Source organism: Carcharhinus amblyrhynchos, chromosome 28, assembly GCF_965287045.1.
Source record: "Carcharhinus amblyrhynchos chromosome 28, sCarAmb.v2.hapA, whole genome shotgun sequence".
Taxonomy (NCBI): Eukaryota; Metazoa; Chordata; class Chondrichthyes; order Carcharhiniformes; family Carcharhinidae; genus Carcharhinus; species Carcharhinus amblyrhynchos.
The window spans coordinates 22727500-22750205 of NC_137351.1; the positions used below are offsets into that span (position 1 = coordinate 22727500).

General features: G+C 43.1%; 1 protein-coding gene across 1 annotated transcript in view; it reads right to left on the bottom strand.

Moving 5' to 3' along the window:
• Positions 1–22706, bottom strand: part of LOC145359668 (protein unc-13 homolog C-like) — a 396096-nt gene that overhangs the window by 150874 nt on the left and 222516 nt on the right. Inside the window, 1 exon segment of the mRNA XM_080214409.1 lies at positions 7820–7905. Coding sequence (XP_080070535.1) covers positions 7820–7905 — 86 coding nt within the window.

Genomic DNA, 22706 nt, shown 5'->3' on the forward strand with positions numbered 1-22706 from the left:
ATTGCGTTGCTCATTATCAAACTACTGATAAATTGGGCACTTATTTTCATTCCCTACATGAATATCTTGACTACATATTAAAAGCACTTCACAGGCTGTTAAATACTTTTGGATGTTTATGAATGCTACTCAGTAAATACACGTTTTCTTCTCCACTAAAATGTGTTACAACAAGCAACAACCTGAGCAACTTAATAGACTCAATGAACTCAGATAGGGTGACAAGGAGGCACAGTGGTTAGCACTGCTGCCTCACAACGTCCAGGACCCAAGTTCGATTCCCAGCTTGGGTCACTGTCTGTGTGGCGTTACCCCCAGTGTCTGCATGGGTTTCCTTTGGATGCTCCAGTTTCCTCCCACAGTGCGATAGATGCGCTGGTTAGGAGTATTGGCCGTGCTAAATTCTCCCTCAGGCGCCGGAGTGTGGCAACTAGGGGATTTTCACAGTAACTTCATTGCACTATTAATGTAAGCCTGTTTGTGACACTAGTAAATAACTAAACTGTATACAACCCTAGCTTGCACTGTGTTGTTTTGGGGTTTTGTTTGATGCAATTTGTCCTTAATCAGTATGTAAAGGAACATGGGAATTTAAGCACAAATTCTGACCAACAATTGAATTGAGTTTCTGTGACGTTTTGTGTCAGTTTAAAAAAAAGTGCAGCAGAAGCTGACTCCGCCCTCAAAATGGTTGCACCCCTGGATGAAGTGTGACTTTTGGAAGTTCCTGCTAAAGTTTTTTTCAAGTTTATTTATTAGTGTCACAAGTAAGGCTTACATTAAAGCTGCAATGAAGTTACTGAGAAATCCCCTCGTCACCACATTCTGGCACCTGTTCAGGTACACCGAGAGAGAATTTAGCATGGCCAGTGCAGCTAATCAGCACATCTTTTGGACTGTGGAAGGAAACCGGAGGACCCGGAGGAAACCCATGCAGACACAGGGAGAACGAGCAGACTCTGCATAGAATCATAGAACCCTACAGTGCAAAAGGAGGCCCATTGAGACTGCACCGACCACAATCCCATCCAGGCCCGACACCCATATCCCTACAGACAGTGACTCAGGCTGGGAATCGAACCTGGGTCTCTGGCGCTGTGAGGCAGCAGTGCTAATTGCATTTGTTTGGAGACCCTGGAGGAAGTTTTAAAAATTAAACTGGTTCTTTCTGGTGCAATTTAACTTTTAATTAACTTTTAAATTACTAGCAAACTGACTACTGTACCTCAATATAACCATGAAAAATTGACCTGTACATTTTTAATAAGTAATTCTCAGCAATTTAAAATCTGGTCAAGCAGGCGGGTGGATTAACACTGATTTAAAATCCTTACATCTTGTGATAAATTCATTTTCAGCTTTATTAATCAAACTGCACCAACTCACTGCACTTAAATATATCAATGAATATTTTGTAAAGCAAACTATTTTTGAAAAATTACTTTCAAAACTCTGCCCAATTGATTTGGTTCATGGCAGTTTTTGTGTTGGGTGCTATGCAAATGAATTTGAAGTGAAACTCAAAGAAGTCACCACTACTCATCACATTGGGACACATCTTGGGTCACTGGTTGCAATCAATGTGGCAACTTTACCCTATTACTCACAGCAAATGTAGTGTAATTTGTATAATTATGTAAATGCTACTAAGGGGCACAGTGGCACAGTGGTTACAGCACTGCTGCCTCACAGCACCAGGGATGTGGGTTTAATTCTAGCCTCAGGTGACTGGCTGTGTGAAGGTTGCACATTCTCCCCGTTTCTACATGGATTTCCTCCGGGTGCTCCGGTTTCCTCCCACAGTCCAAAGATGTGCAGGTTAGGTGGATTGGCCATGCTAAATTGGCCCTTAGAGTCAGGAGGATTAGCAGGTAAATACATGAGGTTACAGGGATAGGGCCTGGGCGGGATTGTTCTCACTCTAGGCTCAATGGGCTGAATGGCCTCTTTCTGCACTTTCCAGATTCTTTGATAAAATTGAGAGTTAAGTATTCTGGGAGTTGCAGTTTTCACTCTGGTACTTTGGAAGAACACATTCCACGGTGCATCATTGCCTTCCTTGTCACCTAACAACTAGGTGGCATAGGAATGGGGGAATTATGCCATGTCTGAGAGAGAAAGATGGCATTGAGACTTTCATTCTGGCCATGTGAAGCTACCATGCTAGTGCTTTTTGAGAAGCAGGCAGCAAACCTGAAAGTAACAACTGCCATGTTGTAAACAGAGAAAATAAAAATCAATGAGAAACATTGATTGGGTTCATGCAGTTCAAGCTGGTTACCGTGTTGGTGGTAGTGCTTTTTTTTTGGCTGTTGTCATGATGGCAGGGCAGGGGGTGGGGGAAGGGTGTGTTTGGTGGGCAGTTGTGGGGGGCGAACAATGTATCAGTATCAGATGGGGACGACGATGAGGTATTTGACGCCAGTCTTTGGAAGCAGATTGGGCCAGTGATGAAGTGGGACACGCTGAGGGGATGCTCACTTGGACATTTGGCTGCAGGATTGTGGTACAAAGTGACAATCTCAATGAGAACTATTACTACACCACGGGATTTAAATGGTGGAAAGAACAATTTAATAATCATATAAATAACTGAGAAAGTGCTTCTTTGACAAATAACGCATATGGACCATGGGAAGTAGAGAAACTATACTTTACACAACACATATGTATTATATGCATGGTGGCACAGTGGTTCGCACTGCTGCCTCACAGCACCAGGGACTCGGGTTCAATTCCTACCTCTGGTGACTGTGCGGAGTTTGCACATTCTCCCCGTTTCAGAGTGGGTTTCCTCCAGGTGCTCTAATTTCCTCCCACAGTCCAAAGATGTGCAGGTTAGGTGGATTAGCCATGGGAAATATGGGGTAAACACCGAGGTAAAATACTTTGTCAGAGAGTTGGTGCAAACCTGATGGGCTGAATGGCCTCCTTCTGCACTGTAGGGTTTCTGTAATATATCTAAATGGTTTGGAGAGAGAAGATCAAACCCTTTTGTACCTGAATGATTTCTGTGAACTGGTGGATCAATATTTGAGCCTTGAGGCCTGTATCCTTCAGTAGGAGAAAAGTGTGACATAATCCAGATTGTTGCAGCCTTTCATACTGGCAGGATCTTCCACTCCTGCCAGCGTGAACCGAGAATTCAATCGCTCTCAGATCTTGTTGCAGGAAACCAATGATTGGGATGTTTGAAATTTCCACCCAGGTTGACATTGATACGATGGGCGGAGTGTTCCAGACCCACCCTCCACGGGGATTGCAGTGGGCGGGGGACGGACCATCCAGAGATCTTAGATGGGATTTTCTGGCATTGGGGCGAGCGCCAAGAAGCTGTGGTAAACATCAGGAACCGTACTCCTGACCACAGACAACTGTGTACACTATACAGGTACTGAGGTGTAACCGATGCATTTCATGTAGCACATGGTTATAATCAAGGAAAGAAAATTTCTCGATAGCTTCGTCTCATTTTTGGGGAAGGTGCCAGGAATTAATAAACATCTGCCCAACTACAGAGAAACATTGAACATTTAATTTACCTCAGTGCGCTTGTGTAATAAATAACCTTTGGACGTGCGTAATTACAATTAAACCTTTAAAGGTAAGCTTATGAAAAGGAGTAGGCATTAACCTGTTCTAGCATTTAACATATTATAGAATCCCTATAGTGCAGAAGATCATTCACTGTTCTTAGTGTGGGAATGGACTCAGTCGATTATCCACCCTGCAGACACATCAGAGAGTTCACAATGAGGAGAGCCCATTCATCTGCTTTCGTTGTGGGAAGAGTGGCCAATCAAGTCTGCACCAACTTTCTGACAGAGTATCTTACCCACGCCCTCTCTCGTGCCCCACTGCCATAGCCCCACACATCTGTCATCGCTAATCCACCTATGGAATGGGCCTACCTTGTATTAAGTTAATCTTTCTCTACACCCTATGACTGTAACACTACATTCTACACTCTCTCCTTTCCTTTTCTTTGTATTATACGCTTTATCAGTACAATGCACAAGAAACAATACTTTTCACTATATAATAATACATGTGACAACAATAAGAATCAAAGAATCATAGAATTCCTATAGTGCAGAAGGAGGCCATTCAGCCCATCGCGTCTGCATCGACCACAATCCCACTCAGGCCTGATTCCTGTACCTCACATATTTACCCTGCTAATCCCCTAACACTAGAGTCAATTTAGCACAGCCAATCAACCTAACCCACTGCACATCTTTGGACCGTGGGAGGAAACTGAAGCACCCAGCAGAAACCCAAGCAGACATGGGGAGAATGTGTGAACTCCACACAGACAGTGACTTGAGGCTGGAATTGAACTTGGGTACCTGGTGCTGAGAGGCAGCGGTGCCAACCACTATGCCACCATGCCGCCAATAAATCAAATCAAATCATCAAGTGGACCAAATTTATGAATTTATCAAAACAACATGATGTCTATGCAAAAGAAGGGCATAACAATGGGCCATCAGGTACCATCGCCAAAGTCAACACTTCCCCGCGGTCTTTAGAATTCCCTATCCCAGAGAACTGCAATGCTTCAGAACAGAGATCAGTAGATTTTTGGACACTAACTGAATCAAGGGATATGAGGGCAGTGCGGGTAGGTTGAACAGAGGTAAAAGATCAACCATCTGAAGTTCAGGATCCAGTTGCAGAGGGAGGAGCCAAGTCTCCGGCCACGGAGTTTGGAGATGAGTTTTGTAGGAATAATGGTGTTGAAGGCTGAGCTTTATTCAATAAATAGGAGTTTGATATAGGTGTCTTTGTTATCTAGGTCTTTCACGGTTGAGTGCAGGGCCAGGGAGATGGTGTCTGATGTGGACCTGTGCGGTGGTAGGCAAACTGTAGTGGGTCTAAACAATCTGGGAGGCTGGTATTGATATGCAAATATTCAAAATCTTATGCATGATTTTGTGTCATGATAAATTCATGTCCACATCTGAACAATGTTCATGTAAAACACATCAAAACAACTACGGTAGCCTCCTTCAGTGGGAGTGTTGTACTGCCATCAGTGGCAGGAGGGTGTAATTGCAGAGTGATGAGTTTTATACCAGCAGTTTTATGAATGAATTTCAAAAAGATATGCAAAAATATGCAGAGCGGTAAATGAATTTCCAGTGCAGATTGAAGTATCTCTGCATGCTCTGGCTCATCAACCTCACTCTCTAACCTCACTAGAAAGTTATGGGAGATTTATACATGACTGTAGAGCTAATTAAGCCTCACTCCAGCAGTTTGATATCATCAAAATCCTACATGATGTTACCCCATGTATATGTAATTGTTTCACTTACACCACATACATTTGTAACACTGACAGTTACTTGCCTCCTGCTTATTAACAGTTTATTAAGTATACTGGCCACATTATTTGCAGCTCAAGAGCCTTAATTCAATTTTCAAATATTCAATGATTTCTTCATAATTGATGACCTTTCATTATTTGCATCAAACAATGAACAATGTGGACTCTCCTGGTTACAGACATCTGCACATCTTTGTTCTTGGTAAAATAAATGCAAGATTGAATAAAGCACCCAATGAAAATCATGGTACATTAGTCTACATAATTAAAAGTTGTGTACTTGTTGTGTTTTCACAGCATCATATCTCTGAAGACATTACTGCCTTCTTTCTCACTCCTCAGTGTTTCCCAGCGGGAGTTCAGTTATCAAGGTCCCCAGTGTTTTTCTTCCAGTCTAATATCCCACCTTACTGGCTCGAGACTCCATCTTCCAACTTTGCACCCACTGCCCCTCAGCACTGCCACACCCTAGTCCACTTGGCCTCCTCTACACTCTGTAATCACCCTACCAATCACACTCCACTGTTAGCGCACATCACACCGAGCAGGGCCCCCACCCCGATCATATTTTAGATGCGCCACTGATCCTCATCATGCCAGCCTCAGTGCAGGAGTTAATATGTAGGGATTTGAGGGTCGGGCCTGGGTGGGATTATGGTCGGTGCAGACTCAATGGGCCAAATGGCTTCTTTCTGCACTGTAGGTGTTCTGTTCTGTTCCTGCCAGTGGGATTATCCAGTACCGCAAAGACATTCCACCCCCCCAGCAGATTTATTTCTTTAGCTGAATTCAAATTTTCAAACTGTTGGGTCTGGAATTCATATGCTCTGGTTTATTATTCCAAGCCTCTGGATTTCTAGAACTCCATGAGAATTGTCATGCTTCAGCCTGACTCTGAACGTAAGAGTGTTTGCAGAACCCAGTCTTCCCAGTCTCCCATCAAAAGTTTTTGAGGCCATGGATTTGAGGACTTCCCAATCCTCACTCCATCAGGCCCCACAGATCACAGTCTATTGTCTCCTTTGCTTTCTCTAGCTCTCTCTCTCATGTAGCACCTCATATTCTTCCCTCTTCCTGGTGTAGCCTTACAGTCGCTCACAGCCTGATCCCTTTTCCCATCCGTTCCTAAATCCCACTGTCATTTCCCAAGCCAGGACATGCTGTCACTTTGAAGTGTTACATAAGCCTTACAAAAGACTAGAAATAAATTTTTAATATACTAGTCTAAAGGTGTGCAGGTTAGATGGATTTGGCCATGCTAAATTGCCCTAGTGTCCCAAGATGCGTGAGGTTATGGAGATAGGGCCTGGATAGGATGCTCTGTCAGCAATTCAGTGTAGAACTCGAGGGCACAAAGTCTTCACTCTGAGACGCTTCTTTAAAACTGAGATGAGGAGGAATGTTGTCAGCCAGAGGGTGATGAATCTGTGGAACTCACTGTCACAGAGGACTGTGGAGGTCAGGTCATTGAGTGTCTTTAAGACAGAGATAGATAGGTTGTTGATCAATAGGGGGATCAAGTATTATGGGGAGAAGGCAGGAGAATGAAGATCAGAATCATATCAGCCATGATTAAATGGTGGAGCAGACTCAATGGGCCGAATGGCCTAATTCTGCTCCTCCATCTTATGGGTCTTATTAATATTTTGGACTTCCAGGAACCACAAGGTAAGGAGGCCTGTACCATTCAGAGACTTTGAACCAGCACAATATAGGGCTGTAAGAAAAACAGAAAGCACTGAAAATCTCAGCAGAGAGTAGAGTCTACGTTTTGGGTCTTGATGACCTTTCATCAGAAGCAGAACAGAGAATACAGAGGGAAAAGCATAGGATGAATTAAAGTATGAAAAAAAAACAAGGTCACAGCCACAGGGAGATTTTTTTTCCCCAGTGAGCACAAAGGACCAACTATATCACAACACGTTTCATATCACACAACGCTCCTACCATTATTATGTTGCCTTGCCTCCTATTTACCATGAGAACTATCCCAGTAATGTTAAATACACCAGCTACTCAGAGCGACTTCAAGTCTGTAATCTTAAATCAAATCCTTGTAGCTTACATAATTATCTAAAACTCAATTAAGTTGCTGCTCACTGGTCAGTTCACATATCCATTAGTGTCTGCTTCTATCATTAATGGTGTTCTTATTAAGGAGTGTGGCTTGAAATCCTTCGTTCTCACTGTTCACCACATCGCTGTATGAAATTATGCAGGAATAATAAAGACAAGTGACTTATCTTGTAAAAAAGGGCACTCCATAATTGGAAAGCGAGAGATCTAATTAGCCGATCATTCAATTTGGGCTTTAATATTAAATCATTATTAAGGTTCCTGGATAATTGCGACACACAATGTATCTAGGAGGTGCAACGAGATATTTTTACTTTGTTAACTTGGAGCTTCCAATCGCGCACTGCATTACAAGGCAGCCATTTAGGTTTATTCCAGTTTCTAGAAAATGTTAGGATTGACATAAATTACCTTCAAGAGCGTACTTCATGTCCTGGGCAAATAGCTGCCACACAACCTCAGCACTTATTTTCCCCATGTTGAGTTCTTGAGGGAACCTGAAATTGAAATGTATTTCACTGTGTCAAACGCACACTTGATTGCATAAAAATAAGTAATTTACTTTCAAAATGATGCATCCTGAACTTGTCTACACTTTGGAATGGGCGAATATAAATTGCACACAAGTAACTTTCTTTGGTCTCATTTTGTTACAAGAATTTTATAGAATTGTGCAGCTTTTTCTACCCGATATAATGCATCAATTGTCTCACTGGTCTCCCCGACGTCCTTCAATCTCATAAACTTTCTCACAAAAATATTAAATATCCTGTACATTTCCCCAGTTAGGAATTCCTTCCCTTTCCTCCTTGGTCACATCAGTTGGACACTGATTACCGTCTCCATCCAAACCTCCTTCAATGCAATTCTCACTCGTTTGCTAGTGATGCGGACGAATGACCTGGTCATCAGCTTTCGAGCCAATTTTTCTCCATCTGTATATACAGACTCCTCCTGCCCAGTGGTTCTTCCAGGAATAATTTGATTAAGATGCTGAATACAGGGGAAGGTGGGATGGAAATGTGAACCAGAGTCTGATCATTCCATAGTACACAGATTTATAGAGATCTACAACATGGAAATAGGCCCTTTGCCCCAATTTTTCTAAACTGAAGTAGTCTCATTTGCCTGCATTTGGCCCATATCCCTCTAAACCTTTCCTATCCATGTACCTGCCCAAATGTCTTTTAAATGTTGTAACTGTACCTGCCTCTACCACCTCCTTTAGCAGCTTTTTCCATATATGTACCACACTCTGTGTCAAAACGTTGCTCCTCAGATCCCTTTTAATCTTTTCCCTCTCTACTTAAACTTATGCCCTCTAGTTTTGGACTCCCCTATCCTGGGGAAAAGACCTTAGGTGTTCACCTTATCTATCTATGCCTCTCATGATTTTCTAAATCTTGATCAGATCACCCCTCTCCTCCCACTCTAAAGGGAAAAAAGTTCCAGCGTGTTCAGCCTCTGCTTGGAGTTCGAACCTTCCAGTCCTGGTAACATCCTTGTAAGTCTTTTTTGCACCCTTTCCAGTTTAATGACATCCTTCCTATAGCAGGGTGACCAGAATTGTATGCAGTACTCCAAATGTGCCCTTACCCATGTATTGTACGGTTTAACATTACGCCCTAGCAGAAACCCATTCAGATACATCACAATTCTAAATGCATTTCTGTCATCTAAAATGTATTGATTGGTTTTTTGGACCTGTCTGCCTCGAGCATGCAGTGATAATAATATGACAATTGATCCAATTCAACACATGTTTGTCGCAAAAATAAAGCCTGCAGAAAAGCAACACTGGACCATTCAGTGCGAACAAAGCCAAGGTCGCATTGAGCACTCAGTGAGAGCAGTGGCAGAATACCCTGGATTTACTAGAAGTAGAAAAGCCACTTAAAGCACACTGCACCCTGTGGCATTTCATTCAAAGCTGACATTGGAAATAAAAATGTCTGCTTACAATTCTTAGTGACAGAACATTGCTTGGTGCAGTACATTTATGCGCCAAGCTAAAAACAAGTCAATATCTTAACAGCTATCAAATTTGTAATTTTGACCCAGGACTGTGAGATGGAAAATCACAAATGATAACATCTAAAACTATGATCGTTCTGACATAGTTTGATGATAATTTATAGCAATATAGCTTTCACTAGCTAGTTTGGCACTTGGCAGAAGCAAAAAAGCAAATTTTGCATTTCTTTGCAGTTATAGAGTCATAGAGGTTTACAGCATGGAAACAGGCCCTTCAGGCACAACTTGTCCATGCTGCCCTTTTTTCTAAAACCCCTAAGCTAATCCCAATTGCCCACATTTGGCCCATATCCCTCCATACCCATTGTACATATGTAACTATCTAAATGTTTTTAAAGGTAAAATTGTACCTGCCTCTACTACACCACTGGCGGCTTGTTCCAGACACTCACCACCCTCTGTGCGAAAAAATTGCCCCTCTGGACACTTTTTTATCTCTCCCCACTCACCTTAAGCCTATGCCCTCCAGTTTTAGACTCCCCTATCTTTGGGAAAACATATTGACTATCTACCTTGTCTAAGCCCCTCATTATTTTATAGACCTCGATAAGGTCACCCCTCAGTCTCCTACATTCCAGAGAAAAAAGTACCAGTCTATTCAGCCTCTCCTTATAACTCAATCTATTAAGTTCTGGTGGCATCTTAATAAATCTTTCTAGTTTAATAATATCCTTTCTATAATAGGGTAACCAGAATTGCACACAGTATTCCAAGTGTGGCCATACCAATGTCTTGTACAACTTCAACAAGACGTCCCAAATCCTGTATTCAATGTTCTTACTGATAAAACCAAGCATGCCGAATGCCTTCTTCACCACTTTGTCCACTTGTGGCTCCACTTTCAAGGAGCTATGAACATGTACCCCTAGACCTTTTTGTTCAGTAACTCTCCCCAACGCCGTACCATTAACCGAGTAAGTTCTGCCCTGGTTCAAACTACCAAAATGCACCACCTCATATTTATCTAAATTAAATTCTGTCCGCTATTTGTCAGCCCACTGACCCAATTAATCAAGGTTCTGTTACAATCCCAGATAACCTTCTTCACTGTCCACTATGTCACCAATCTTGGTGTCATCTGCAAACTTACTAACCATGCCCCCTATATTCTCATCCAAATCATTAATATAAATGACAAATAACATGGGCCCTTATCGCCCTTCAGCGCTTAAAACAAAATTTATCAAAATAGTGACATAAAGATTAAACAGTGCATCATGCCAAGGACATGATCGTTGTTTTAACTGAAGTTTAATTCTCATTTAAATAAACAGATCGAATGTGGTGTTATTTATCAATATGTGAAAATTCTTAGCCATTATTAAACATTTTTTTCATCAAAATCCCTTGCATTTTTGAAAAGGATATTTTAACCATGCATTCGGGATGAATGGGTAAATTCAGAAGCGCACATGGTCTTGGTGGTGAGCTACAGTTAAAGGGAGCATGGATCAGAAGCGTAATGGCATCCTTTCCGGATGTATCACAACTTGGAATGGCTCCTGCTCTGACCAGGACCATGAGAAGCTACAATGGGTTGTGAATGTAGCCCAGTCCATCACGCAAACCAGCCTCCCGTCCATTGATTCTGTCTATACTTTCCACTGCCTCGGAAAAGCAGCCATGATAATCAAGGACCCCATGCATATACCCTTGGACATTCTCTCTTCCACCTTCATCCATTGGAAAAAAGATACAAAAGTCTGAAAACACGAATCAACCTACTCAAGAGCAGCTTCCTTCCTGCTGCCATCAGACTTTTGAATGGTCCTACCATATATTAATCTGATCTTTCTCTTCACCCTACCTGTAGCTGCAACACTATACCCTGCAGCCTATTCTTTTCCTTTCCCTGTGTACTTGACAAATAATATGTTTTGTTTGTATAGTGCGCAAGAAGCAATACTTTTCACTGTATCCCAATACACGTGATAATAAAATCAACTCAACTGATAAAACCTCAGCTTTGATTATTAACCCCATGTTTTCGTTGAGCACTGCTTCTGGCTGAGAGTACACAAGGCCTGCAATCACCCCTATGGTTAAATGTTGCTTTCTCATTTCTCACTGCTGACTGGGAAAGGTATTAAGGACTCCGCTACTTCCACAGTTCTGCAAAATTCCAGCGGTGCTAAAAGGCTATACTTTGGATGCATCACATAATTTTGCACCTTCCACGCAACCTGCTGGGGCTGCTTAACCAACAAAAAGGAGAAAACCACAGCATAACAGGAGCTATGTCGCACATTAGATCGTGGTACATGACTGTCTCATCCTTTTCTGATCCTGAAGATGCAATCAGCTTCATTTTTTAATTTTCCACATTCTCTCCCCTTTCCCGCTCACTCCCGAGGGCAGTGACAGATTTATCCAGAATGAGTACAGGCAGGCTGCTGCCAGTCAATCCTGATCCTAGCCTCAGTCGTCACCACCCACACATCAACACCAACCAGCACAGGGTATTAGAAAGTAAACGGCAGCAGTAGCCCAGGTTACATCTTCCTTCCTGACTCCGGCTCCGTTTGCAGGAAGTTTCCCGTCCTGCCCGCCACAAAAATCGTGGGAATTTCTGGCCTTGGGGCGAGCGTGGCCTGAAAATCCCACCCCTTAAAAAAGCAACCTCACCATAGACCAAGAATTGAATTCCATGCAATCTAGTTTGTATGTTGCCCCTCACAAAGTTTTTTATTTACTTGTTCACAGGATGTGGGCACCGCTGGCTGGAGCAGCATTTATTGCCCATTCCTGAGGGCATTTATATGCTAACCATGTTGCTGAGGATCTGGAGTCCGATGTAGGCCAGAACAGGTAAGGATGGCAGATTTCCTTCCCTAAAAGGACATTAGTGAACCATGATGGGGTTCTAAGACAATCAACGATGGTCATCATCCGACTTATAGTTCCAGATTTTTATTGAGTTCAAATTTCACCATCTGCTGTGGTGGGATTCGAACCCGATTCCACAGAGCATTATCCTGGATCTCTGGATTACTAGTCCAATGATAATACCACTGTGCCACCACCTCTCTCTCAGAAAACAGGAGAGTAAAAAGGAAGTGAGATCTTTAAAAACCAAACCCCCGTGTGCTCCACTTTTAACAGGACAAAATGCAAACAATGTACAGTTAAGGCAGGCGTTTCTGAAATCAGTTTGAAGTGGGGTCTGCAATAAATATGAGTGTAACGGTCACCTTGTTTCATCACCACTGTTACCGGGACTGAAATTCTCCAACGGGAAATTGGAATAGACGCATGTATTTTTTTTTAAGTTTATTTATTAGTTCCAAGTAGGCTTACATTTAAACTACAATGAAGTTTCTGTGAAATCCCCTATTCACCACACTCCGGCGCCTGTTCGGGTACACTAAGGGAGAATTGAGCGTAGCCAATGCACTCGACCAACATGTCTGTGGGAGGAAACCGGTGCACCTGGAAAAAACCCATGCCGGTACGGGGAGAACGTGCAGACTCCACACAGACAGTCGGGAAAGCTGGAAATCAAACCCAGGTCCCTGGCACTGTAAGGCCGCAGTGCTAACCGCTGTGCTACCTGTCTCACATATCAGGTTATTCAGAAGCACTGCTGTATTGTTGGAATACATGTCAAACCATTTGGATACAGCAAGTTTCCAGAAATAGCATGCGACAAAGATTAGGTGTTTGTGGTTGAGGGATAAATCCTGGCCAGGACAATGGGGATAACTCCCTTGCTCATTTTCAATATAGAAATAAAAAGAGAGAGAAAGGAAATAATATTTTTTAATCTTGAAGAATTTACTATTTGGCGCAGTTCAAGCTGTTGCCTTACTGGGCTAGACCAGTCAATTGGCATTGCAACAGAAATTGCAGATTCTCATATTCTTAATTATCATGCTTAACTTGCTGTGGTAAGTTTAATAAGTTTAAATTTGTTTATTAGTGTCACAAGTGGCTTACATTAACACTGAGATGAAGTCACTGTGAAAATCCCTGAGTCTCCACACTCCAGCGCCTGTTCGGGTACACTGAGGGAGAATTTAGCATGGCCAATGTACCTTACCAGTACGTCTTTTGGACTGTAGTAGGAAACCGGAGTATCCAAAGGAAATCCACGCAGACACGGAGAGAGCTTTCAAACTCCACACAGACAGTGATCCAAGCCATGAATTGAACCCAAGACCCTGGCCCTGTGAAACAGCAGTACGAACCACTGTGCTACCATCGATTGTTGCAAAAACCTATCTGGTTCACTAATTTCCCCTTTAGAGAGGGAAATGCTGGCCTTGTCAATGACGCCAACATTCCATGAAAGAATAAAAAAGACTGACAGCTGCCAAGATGAAATCTGGAAAGTTTATAACATTGCTCCCATTTTCCAGGCATAAAATAGCCACCTAAACATTCAACATGGTGGGCAGCGTGTGCCCACCATATTGGTAAATGCTTTATTATAGGTGCCCAGTGACTGTGCCTGAACAGGATCCTTTCCGGATGCATAAAGGGGTCTTAAACACCTGTTTTAGTAGGCTTTCTTGAAAAAGTGCTGTTTTGAATGCAGCCAGCAGCTGGCCTGCTATTTTCAGGATAACCAGACCCATATGCTGCCAAACCACGGTTCCTTGCCGGGGTGAATTGAGACTGCATCCTCCTACTCCAGTACTTAGTTAAGGACTCTTCCAGTGTTACTGTGTGAACTATCGTCTGCTTTACTGCAGAGCTACTGGCAACGAGCGGCAGGAATTTACTGCTCACAATTCTACTTGTGATGAAGCTCAAAATCCAATTTTGAATGGATCTACCTGTTCTATAATCATAGAATCTATACAGTGCAGAAGGAGGCCATTCAGCCCATCGAGCCTGCATGGGCAATAATCCCACCCAAACCCTAGCCCTGTAACCCCGCATTTTTGTCCCCCTGACTAAGGGGAAACTTGGCAAGGCTAATTAAAAATTGCAGGTTCACATATTTTTAATTATCATTCTTGCTGCAGTGAGTTTAATAACTTTAAGTTTATTTACTGATGTCACAAGTAGGCTTACATTAACACTGCAATGAAGTTACCGTGAAAATCCCCCAGTCACCACACTGTGGCACCTGTTCGGGTACACTGAGGGAGAATTGAGCATGGCCAATGCACCTAACCAGCACATCTTTGGACTGTGGGAGGAAACCGGAGCACCCAGAGGAAACTCAAGACAGACACGAGGAGAACGTGCAAACTCTGCACAACGATGATCCAAGGCTGAAATCGAACCCGGGTCCTTGGCGCTCTGAGGCTGCAGTGCCAATCACTGTGCCACCTTGTTTATTAACCAAAGTTACTGCTAGACAATCTCACAAAAATATAGTCAACTGTAAAGAGATTTTTTTGTTCATTTTAATAATGAACATATTTCTATCACACAGAAGTGACAGGAAGGTACGCTTGCTGTTAGTTATTAAGTAGTGCTCACCAGGGACAGCAATTTTTCCCTCCATGTTGTTTTGATGGGTAAGTGCAATTTGCTGTATCTAATGTTATTTGACTTGGCAGAAAGAGTACTTTAGCTGGAATGTGGCAGTCCCAAACCACTCATTTGTCTTGCCTGTCATGTGAAAGAACAGAAAGTTGGAATACAGCCATCTTCCATGACAAGCTTGGCTATCTGATACTCGAACCACACAGATCTTCGGTATTCCAATGCATTTTTAATGACTGACTAGCCAGCTAACTCATTAATATGGTCTAGTGGGAGGGGGGAACGGACCTGTCAAGAAAGACGAGTTTCTTTCTAAACAAATGCAAATGACTTCACATGGAGTTATTCCGAATTGCATAATGTTATTTGTTACAATACGGTGCATGGTGGATAGACTCCAGTACTTACTGCGTAGTATGGCCAGGTGTGTGTGTGTGTGCGTGCGTGTGTGTGTGGGGGTGAGGCATGTTGATGGGAGTGTGGTGCTGGTGTGGGGTGGGGGGAGGCGTGGTCAATAAGTCTTAGCCGCCCAAAATCTCTACTCACGTTCTCTGGATTTATGTTAATTAGTCTGTCGACTCATAAGACAGTATAAGATCATATAAAGAAAAGCAAGAAATGCTAGATAAACTCAGCGGGTCTGGCAGCATCTGTGGAGAGAAAGAGACAGAGTTAAAGATTCCTATCTAAATGATCCCTCCACAGAAGTTAACTCTCCACAGGTGCTGCCAGACCTGCTGAGTTTATCTCTCATTTTTTGTTTTTAATTCAGATTTTCTAGCATCTACAGTACTGCGTGTCTATACAATACTTTGTAAAGAGAAACTCTTGTTGTATATCTAAATAGTTGCATAGTTACTTTAAGCCTTGATCACATGATTTGATGGTGATGTCATTAGGGTGTTGCATAGCATGTACAGGCAAGAGGTCTCAGAATAAATCTGTCATTGTTAGTTTGAATCTACGTGTGCAAACCATAGCTTTGTCTATTTGCTTACTACTCACAACCCCTAAAATAATTAAGACATTGTAACTCTGAGCTGTGAATTTTTCAGCTAATTAGTTTGGATCCTCTTATATGTGATGAGCTTCTGCAAGAATCAAACGCGGGGGGGGAAGGACAATGTCAGTTGCTTGCCAGCAGCGTTAGTGCGTAACCTGGATCAGTCACCAAAATCTTGCTGCCATTTATGCCGGCAGGATCCTACGGTCCTGCCGCGGGTTTCCTGGTGGAGAGGGAGGAGTTCAATGGGAATCCCTGTTGGCGACGGCAGGACCACAAGACGTTGCCATCAGCAAGCAATGCGCAACCTCCTGCTGCCATGAAATATGCCATGGAGGGGGAGGAACATCCCGCCAATATCTTCCCTTTGTTAACAGGGAATGGTGTGGCATGGCATGTGCTCGTGGCTTTGGCTCTGACTTTGTGTGCTGCTCTGACCACTGGCTCTCTGAACTGGCTGCTGCAAGTTTCCATCCCCCCCTTTGTCCTACAGAACAGTAGGGAGAATGAGTCAAAGTAAAGGCAGGCAAGCAACATGAGGAGGGAAGGGGAGGAGAAATAGGGGGAATGGCTCTCTGCTGGAGGCCTGACCCACTCAGGGCTTTCAGGAAGCAATCTTGCTGCCTCCTCCTCTGCAGGAAACTGTGGCTCAAATGTTTGAACTTCACCAAGGAGGTTCTGACTGAAATCTACTGCCGGCGAACACCACAACAGTTGAGGAAGGCAGGGAGCAGGTTTCCGGCAGCTTTGAAGGTGCACACTTATTTATTTGGCTCCTTCCAGGCTGGAAATGGAGATGTTGGTAACACCTCACAATTTGCAGACTACTGTTATGTATCGAAGGTCACTGTGACTCTGCGACAACATTTCACTTCCTTGTTCTCCACAGCAAAGTAAGTGAAGCAAGCATGTGGCTTTACTAGAATTGCAGGCTTCACGTGATGCAGGATGTCACTGACTGCACTAACATCACGTTGTGGGCACCACATACCAACTCTTGAGATGTACCTCAACATAGTGATTAGCACTGCTGCCTCACGGCACCAGGGACCCAGGTTCGATTCCCGACCTTGGGTCACTGTCTGTGCAGAGCTTGCATGTTCTCCCCATGTCTGTGCAAGTTTCCTTTGGGTGCTCCAGTTTCCTCCCACAGACTGGAAGGTGTGCTGGTTAGGTGCATTGGCCATGCTATATTCTCCCTCAGTGTACCCGAACAAGCACCGGAGTGTGGCATCTAGGGGATTTTCACAGTAAGTTCACTGCAGTGTTAAGCCTACTTGTGACACTAATAAATAAACTTAATAAACTTAACCAGAAGGACATTGACGATCTTAGTGTCAGCTTGTGTGCAACCAGACATAGAGATTCTTGTAACTCAGTGCTCCGGATCTTGACAGCTGTCACGATGCATTCAGTCACTGTGCCAGTTATGGGATGGTGAGGTCTATCTGTTGACCACATGGCTAATAATTAGGTGAGTAAATCGCGCACACACGCAGCATGCTACCACACAAAATGTGATCGAGCTGACTATTGTTGAAACATGGTTTCCACTGTCCACACACCTTTGGAGGAAAGCTGTAGTACTTGGCAACGCAGCTATAACAATTTGCGGTGGGCTGCATGTACCCTGCACAATGCCAACATGAGGGCACAGCCCTTGCTGCCAGCTAAAGTTGAATACCTCAGAGCAGGGCCAGGAGAAGGAAGAGGAAACCTTGACAGTAACTTATGTTAGGAATTTGGGAAGTTAACGAGGTTAATAGGTGAACTTGAGTCGAGAACAAGAGACAAGTGACACAATTAGCAGGTGTCTAGGGGAATAATGAGGTGTGATTTTCTTAGTAACAAGATTAGCAGACATCTAGAGAAACTGAGGTGTGATTGGCCATATTATCAGACAGAGGTTAGTCAGGTCATACAAAGGATAACTTCCAAACGTAAATAATTTGAGAGATATAGGCAACCGAATCCACAGGGTGGGATATCAAAGCAGCTGAACAGTATAACTGCTAGCACCGTCATTGGGGAAGCAGATTAGTTTTCCATCCAATGGTCAGACAGGCCATCTCATTCAATATCAGTAAGTGCAGCCCCAATTCCCGATTCACCAACAATCTCCTACTCTATCATCTTTATGCCATTGACCGTCACATTACTCGCTTGGCCACAAGACAAAGATAAATACCACCAGAAAATAAATATTCCAAGCCAAATTTATCAATCAAATAATTCCATACTGGATACAAAAATCAACTAATTGATCACCCTTGTTCACTGGCTCAGTGCCTGCCTTACGTGTGTGTCTTTGCCCATCCTTCCTCCTACACAATACTACCTCTGTGACTTGAACATGGTGGCGGACTGCTCCTGACTCTCAGTGGTCTTGGAGGTCAACTGCAAGTAGTCTTAGGCCCAGAAGACTTGGCTGTGGACTGCACCATCTTGGCGTGGGATTGAGCTAGCTGGCTGACAGGCAACACAAATAATACGGTGGAGTGGCAGTGGAGGCTAAACACTGTCTTCCTGATTGATGGTTTTATCTTAAAAAAAACTAAATGGACCTCAAAAATCATTTTAGTAATGTAAGCACTTGAGAGTTCAATAAATACTACCATCTGCCACTTGTACACATCGTTATGACCATAATCTGCTGATATATTAATAGCTCAAGGCCTATGGAGACTCAACGGCAATCAGGATTATTTACTGACGACACATCAGCAGGATACAACACACAGAACTATTGGCTGCCCCACTTCTGATTCCCTACCATGGTCACTGCAGTGTTTCCAATGAGCTATCCAGATAATTCTGGCATGAATTTAACACTGGAGCATCACTGAGCACCTGATTCTAACCTGTGGCATTTGGTGCCAACATGGCCAGCGCAGTGAATTCTACGCTATTCTTTTTTAGTTGCACTATTATACAGCTTTCTGCCTTTAAAAGAGGTTAGGATAAAATACATCGTTTATTTATTAATGCCACAAGTAAGCTTACATTAACACTGCAATGAAGTTACTGTGAAATTCCCCCAAGCGCCAACTCTGGTGCCTGTTTGGCTACACTGAGGGAGAATTCAGCATAGTCAATGCACCTAACCAGCTTGTCTTTGGACTGTGGGAGGAAACTAGAGCACCTGCAGGAAACCCACACAGACATGGGAAGAACGTGCAGACTCCTCACAGTGAGTGACTCAAACCGGGATCGAACCGAGTTCCTGGCACTGTAAGGCACCAGTGCTAAGCACTCTACCACTGTGCCACCTCTAAAAAGCACATGTGAAGTGCTACTTTAAACATGGAGTCTCAGTTGATTTCAGGACAGACCCAAGAACCACATGTGGATGTCAGCACTCTAATTTGTGGCGAGTCTTTTCAATTGCAGGAAAATTTGGGAGTTCAGTGAATCGATGCACACACACCAAATTACTTCCAGTGCGCTCCTTCCAATTGAGATTTCATGGTGAAAGCCAAACTTTGCAGCAGTTATCTGATGCCTTTTAGATAAGAAATTCCTCTTGTTACATTTTCTCGACAAGGAACAGGTACAGATCTGATTAACCTGAGTATCAGTGCATGTTTCTTGTATGCAAGAACTGTAAAGAGGGAACAAACTGTGAGGCTCACTTAATAATTCATCAGTAGCACAAAACATTTTCCCTCAAGGCTAGTTTGAAGAAACTGTTGAACGTGCATCTTGGGATCTTTTGTTTTGATTACAAGTACTACATAAATGGAAGTTATTGTTGTGGCAACTATTAACTATAACCCTCAGCTATAATCCTTTTTCCTACACTCTTAAAACTATGGCAACTCTTCACTCCTCTCAGCCTTTCATCCTGAGGCCTTTAAAACCTAAGCTTGTCATCACCGGCCCAAACTGAATTTTCAGCCAGGTCTGTCCTGAACCTTGTGAGATTGGTAATAAATAGAATCACAAGCGTTACACCTTAAGCACCCCTGAATGTAATCCCTTTCACTCAAATTACACAAGATGATAAAAACTTAGGCTAGAGTCTTATCACCGTTCACGGCGGTGGGATTTTCCCAACCCGCTGCCATAAATGAGGATTTGGCTGGCCGTCAAATTCTCCGACCTCACTGTAACAGCACCATGGCGGGAAGGGCAGGTAAGATAGTGCCTTCAGTTATTTTTTTTCAAGCCAATTGTACTTTAAGAGTATAACATAAATTAACTCAAATAATACAATAGCTAAGAGAGGAAAGTTCAAACTTTTATTATTTCCAATGAGAATGAGGTACGATTGAGGACATTAGCAAGGTTGTAGAAAGTACAGACTGGATTAGGGAAATTGTTTATTCAGCTTCTTTTATGTGACGATACGGATTTTATCAATGAAATGAATGGATCAACCAAAACTTAAATTCAAAACTCTCAGGTTTTCACATGATAAACAAAAAGAAGTGTCTTAATGCCTCAGAGCACCAGGGACCCAGGTTCGATCCCTGGCTTGGGTAATTGTCTGTGTGGAGTTGGCACATTCTCCCCGTGTCTGCACGGGTTTCCTCTGGGTGCTTGGGTTTCCTCCCACAGTCCAAAGATGTGCAGGTTAGGTGAACTGGCCTTGCTAAATTCTCCCTCAGTGTACCCGATCAGGCGCTGGAGTGTGGCGACTAGAGGGTTTCACAGTAACTTCATTGCAGTATTAATATAAGCCTACTTGTGACTAATAAATAAACTTTAGCTTTAGTTTCATTATTCCATCATTCCTCAATTAACAATTGTCTTGTTTTGTTTAAGTAATATTGGGCTGGAGGCTGCTGGTTGCATCACTGATCTCACTTTTTGTTTGCATTAGTTATACAACAGTTTGCATCTTTCGAAGGGCTAGATGGCCTACTCCTGCTCCTATTTCTTATGTTCTTAAGTGCACTGGGCCAGCAAAAATTCAGAAATTCCATTCAGAAATGCAGAGCTTTGTTCCACACTGAAATGAGGTGGAAAAATGAATGTTCACAGCTAATTAGTTGAGCTGTTAAAAATGTTATTCTGACCAATAATTTTGAAGAGGTATTAAAGTGTGAAAATATGTTAAGGTGCACTAGAAACATAGAAAACAGGAGCAGAAGTAGGCCACTCGGCTCTTCAAACCTGCTCCACCATTCAACATGAGCATGGCTAATCCTCTATCTCAACACCATATTCCAGAGCTCCCTCTATACCTGTTGACACCCTCTGGGTGGGATTTTCCAGCCGCACTCACCCCTAGACTGGTAAATCCCACCCAAAGTCAATGCACCTTTGCATGGTCTGTGTACCACCCGCTATGATTCCCGTGGTGGGTGGGACAGGAAAATTCCGCCCTTCGAGTCTAGAAATTGATCTATTTTCTTTTGAAGTACATTCAGTGACTTGGCCTCCACAGCCATCAGTGGCAGAGAATTCCTTAGCTTCACCACCCTCCGAGTGAAGGAATTTTTCCTCGTCTCTGTCCTAAATGGCCTCTCCCAGTGCCTGAGATTGTGACACCTTATTCTAGACCCTCCAGCCGAAGGATATCACATCCCTGCTCCATTCTGTCCAGCCTTCTCCAAATTTTGCACTGCCAAACATTAGTGAGTTTTACAGTTGGAAACAGTCAAACAAATGCTCAGAGGCAACATTTTGCAAGGTGCATCTTTAGGTTTGCAAATGGATACAGATTATACCTCTGCCTTCTCAACTTAGCAGAGTCTCTCCCTGATTACCAATATTACAGAAGGATGACTTTAATTAGGTGTACTATGATGTAACTTGTCAGCACAATGTGTATTTAATATGCATTCAGCTTTTACAATTACACTGTATATAGTGTAGACAACAGCGTCAAACTAGGAAGGGATATAGGGGCAGCATGGTGGCAAAATGGTTGGCACTGCTGCTTCACAGTGGCAGGGACCCGGCTTCGATTCCCGGCTTGGGTCACTGTCTGTGAGGAGTTTGCACATTCTTCCCGTGTCTGCGTGAGTTTCTTCCAGATGCTCCGGTTTCCTCCCACAATCCCAATAATGCGCTGGTTAGGTGCATTGGCCGTGTTAAATTCTCCCTCAGTGTACCTGAACAGGTGCTGGAGTGTGGCGACTAGGGGGTTTTCACAGTAACCTCATTACAGTGTCAGTGTAAGCCGACTTGTGACTAATAAATAACTTTCAACTTTTGATAGACTCGGTGAATGGGCAAAACTGTGGCAGATGGATTCCAATGTAAATGAGCATGAGGTTATCCATTTTGGATAACTTCACATTTCTAGATGGTACAAAATTAAATACAATGGATGTCCAAAGAGATTTGGGGGTTCAGGTGCATAGATCTTGAAAATGCCACAAACAGGTGCAGAAAATAATCAAGGATGCTGGCTTTCATATCTAGACGACTGGTGCGTTAGGACACAGAAGTTTTGCTGCAGCTGCACAAAACCCTGGTTAGACCCCATATGGAGTCACTGGGAGCAGATCTGGGCACCACACCTAAGGAAGGGTATACTGGCCTTGGAGGGAGTGTAGCATAGATTTACAAGAATGATATCTAGACTTCAGGGGTTAAGGCATGAAGAGAGATTATACAAATTAGACCTGGTTTCTCCAGAGTTTGGAATGTTAAGGGGTGATCTGATCAAAATCTTCAACATATTAACAGGAAAAGATGTGGTAGATAAAGGTAGATTATTTCCACTCGTTGAAGGAGATTGTAGAACTAGGGGGCACAATCTAAAAATTAGGGTCAGACCATTCAGGAGAGATGTTAGGAAGCATTTCCACAAAGAGTGGTAGAGGTTTGGAACTCTCTTCCACAAACGGCAATTGATGCTCAATCAGT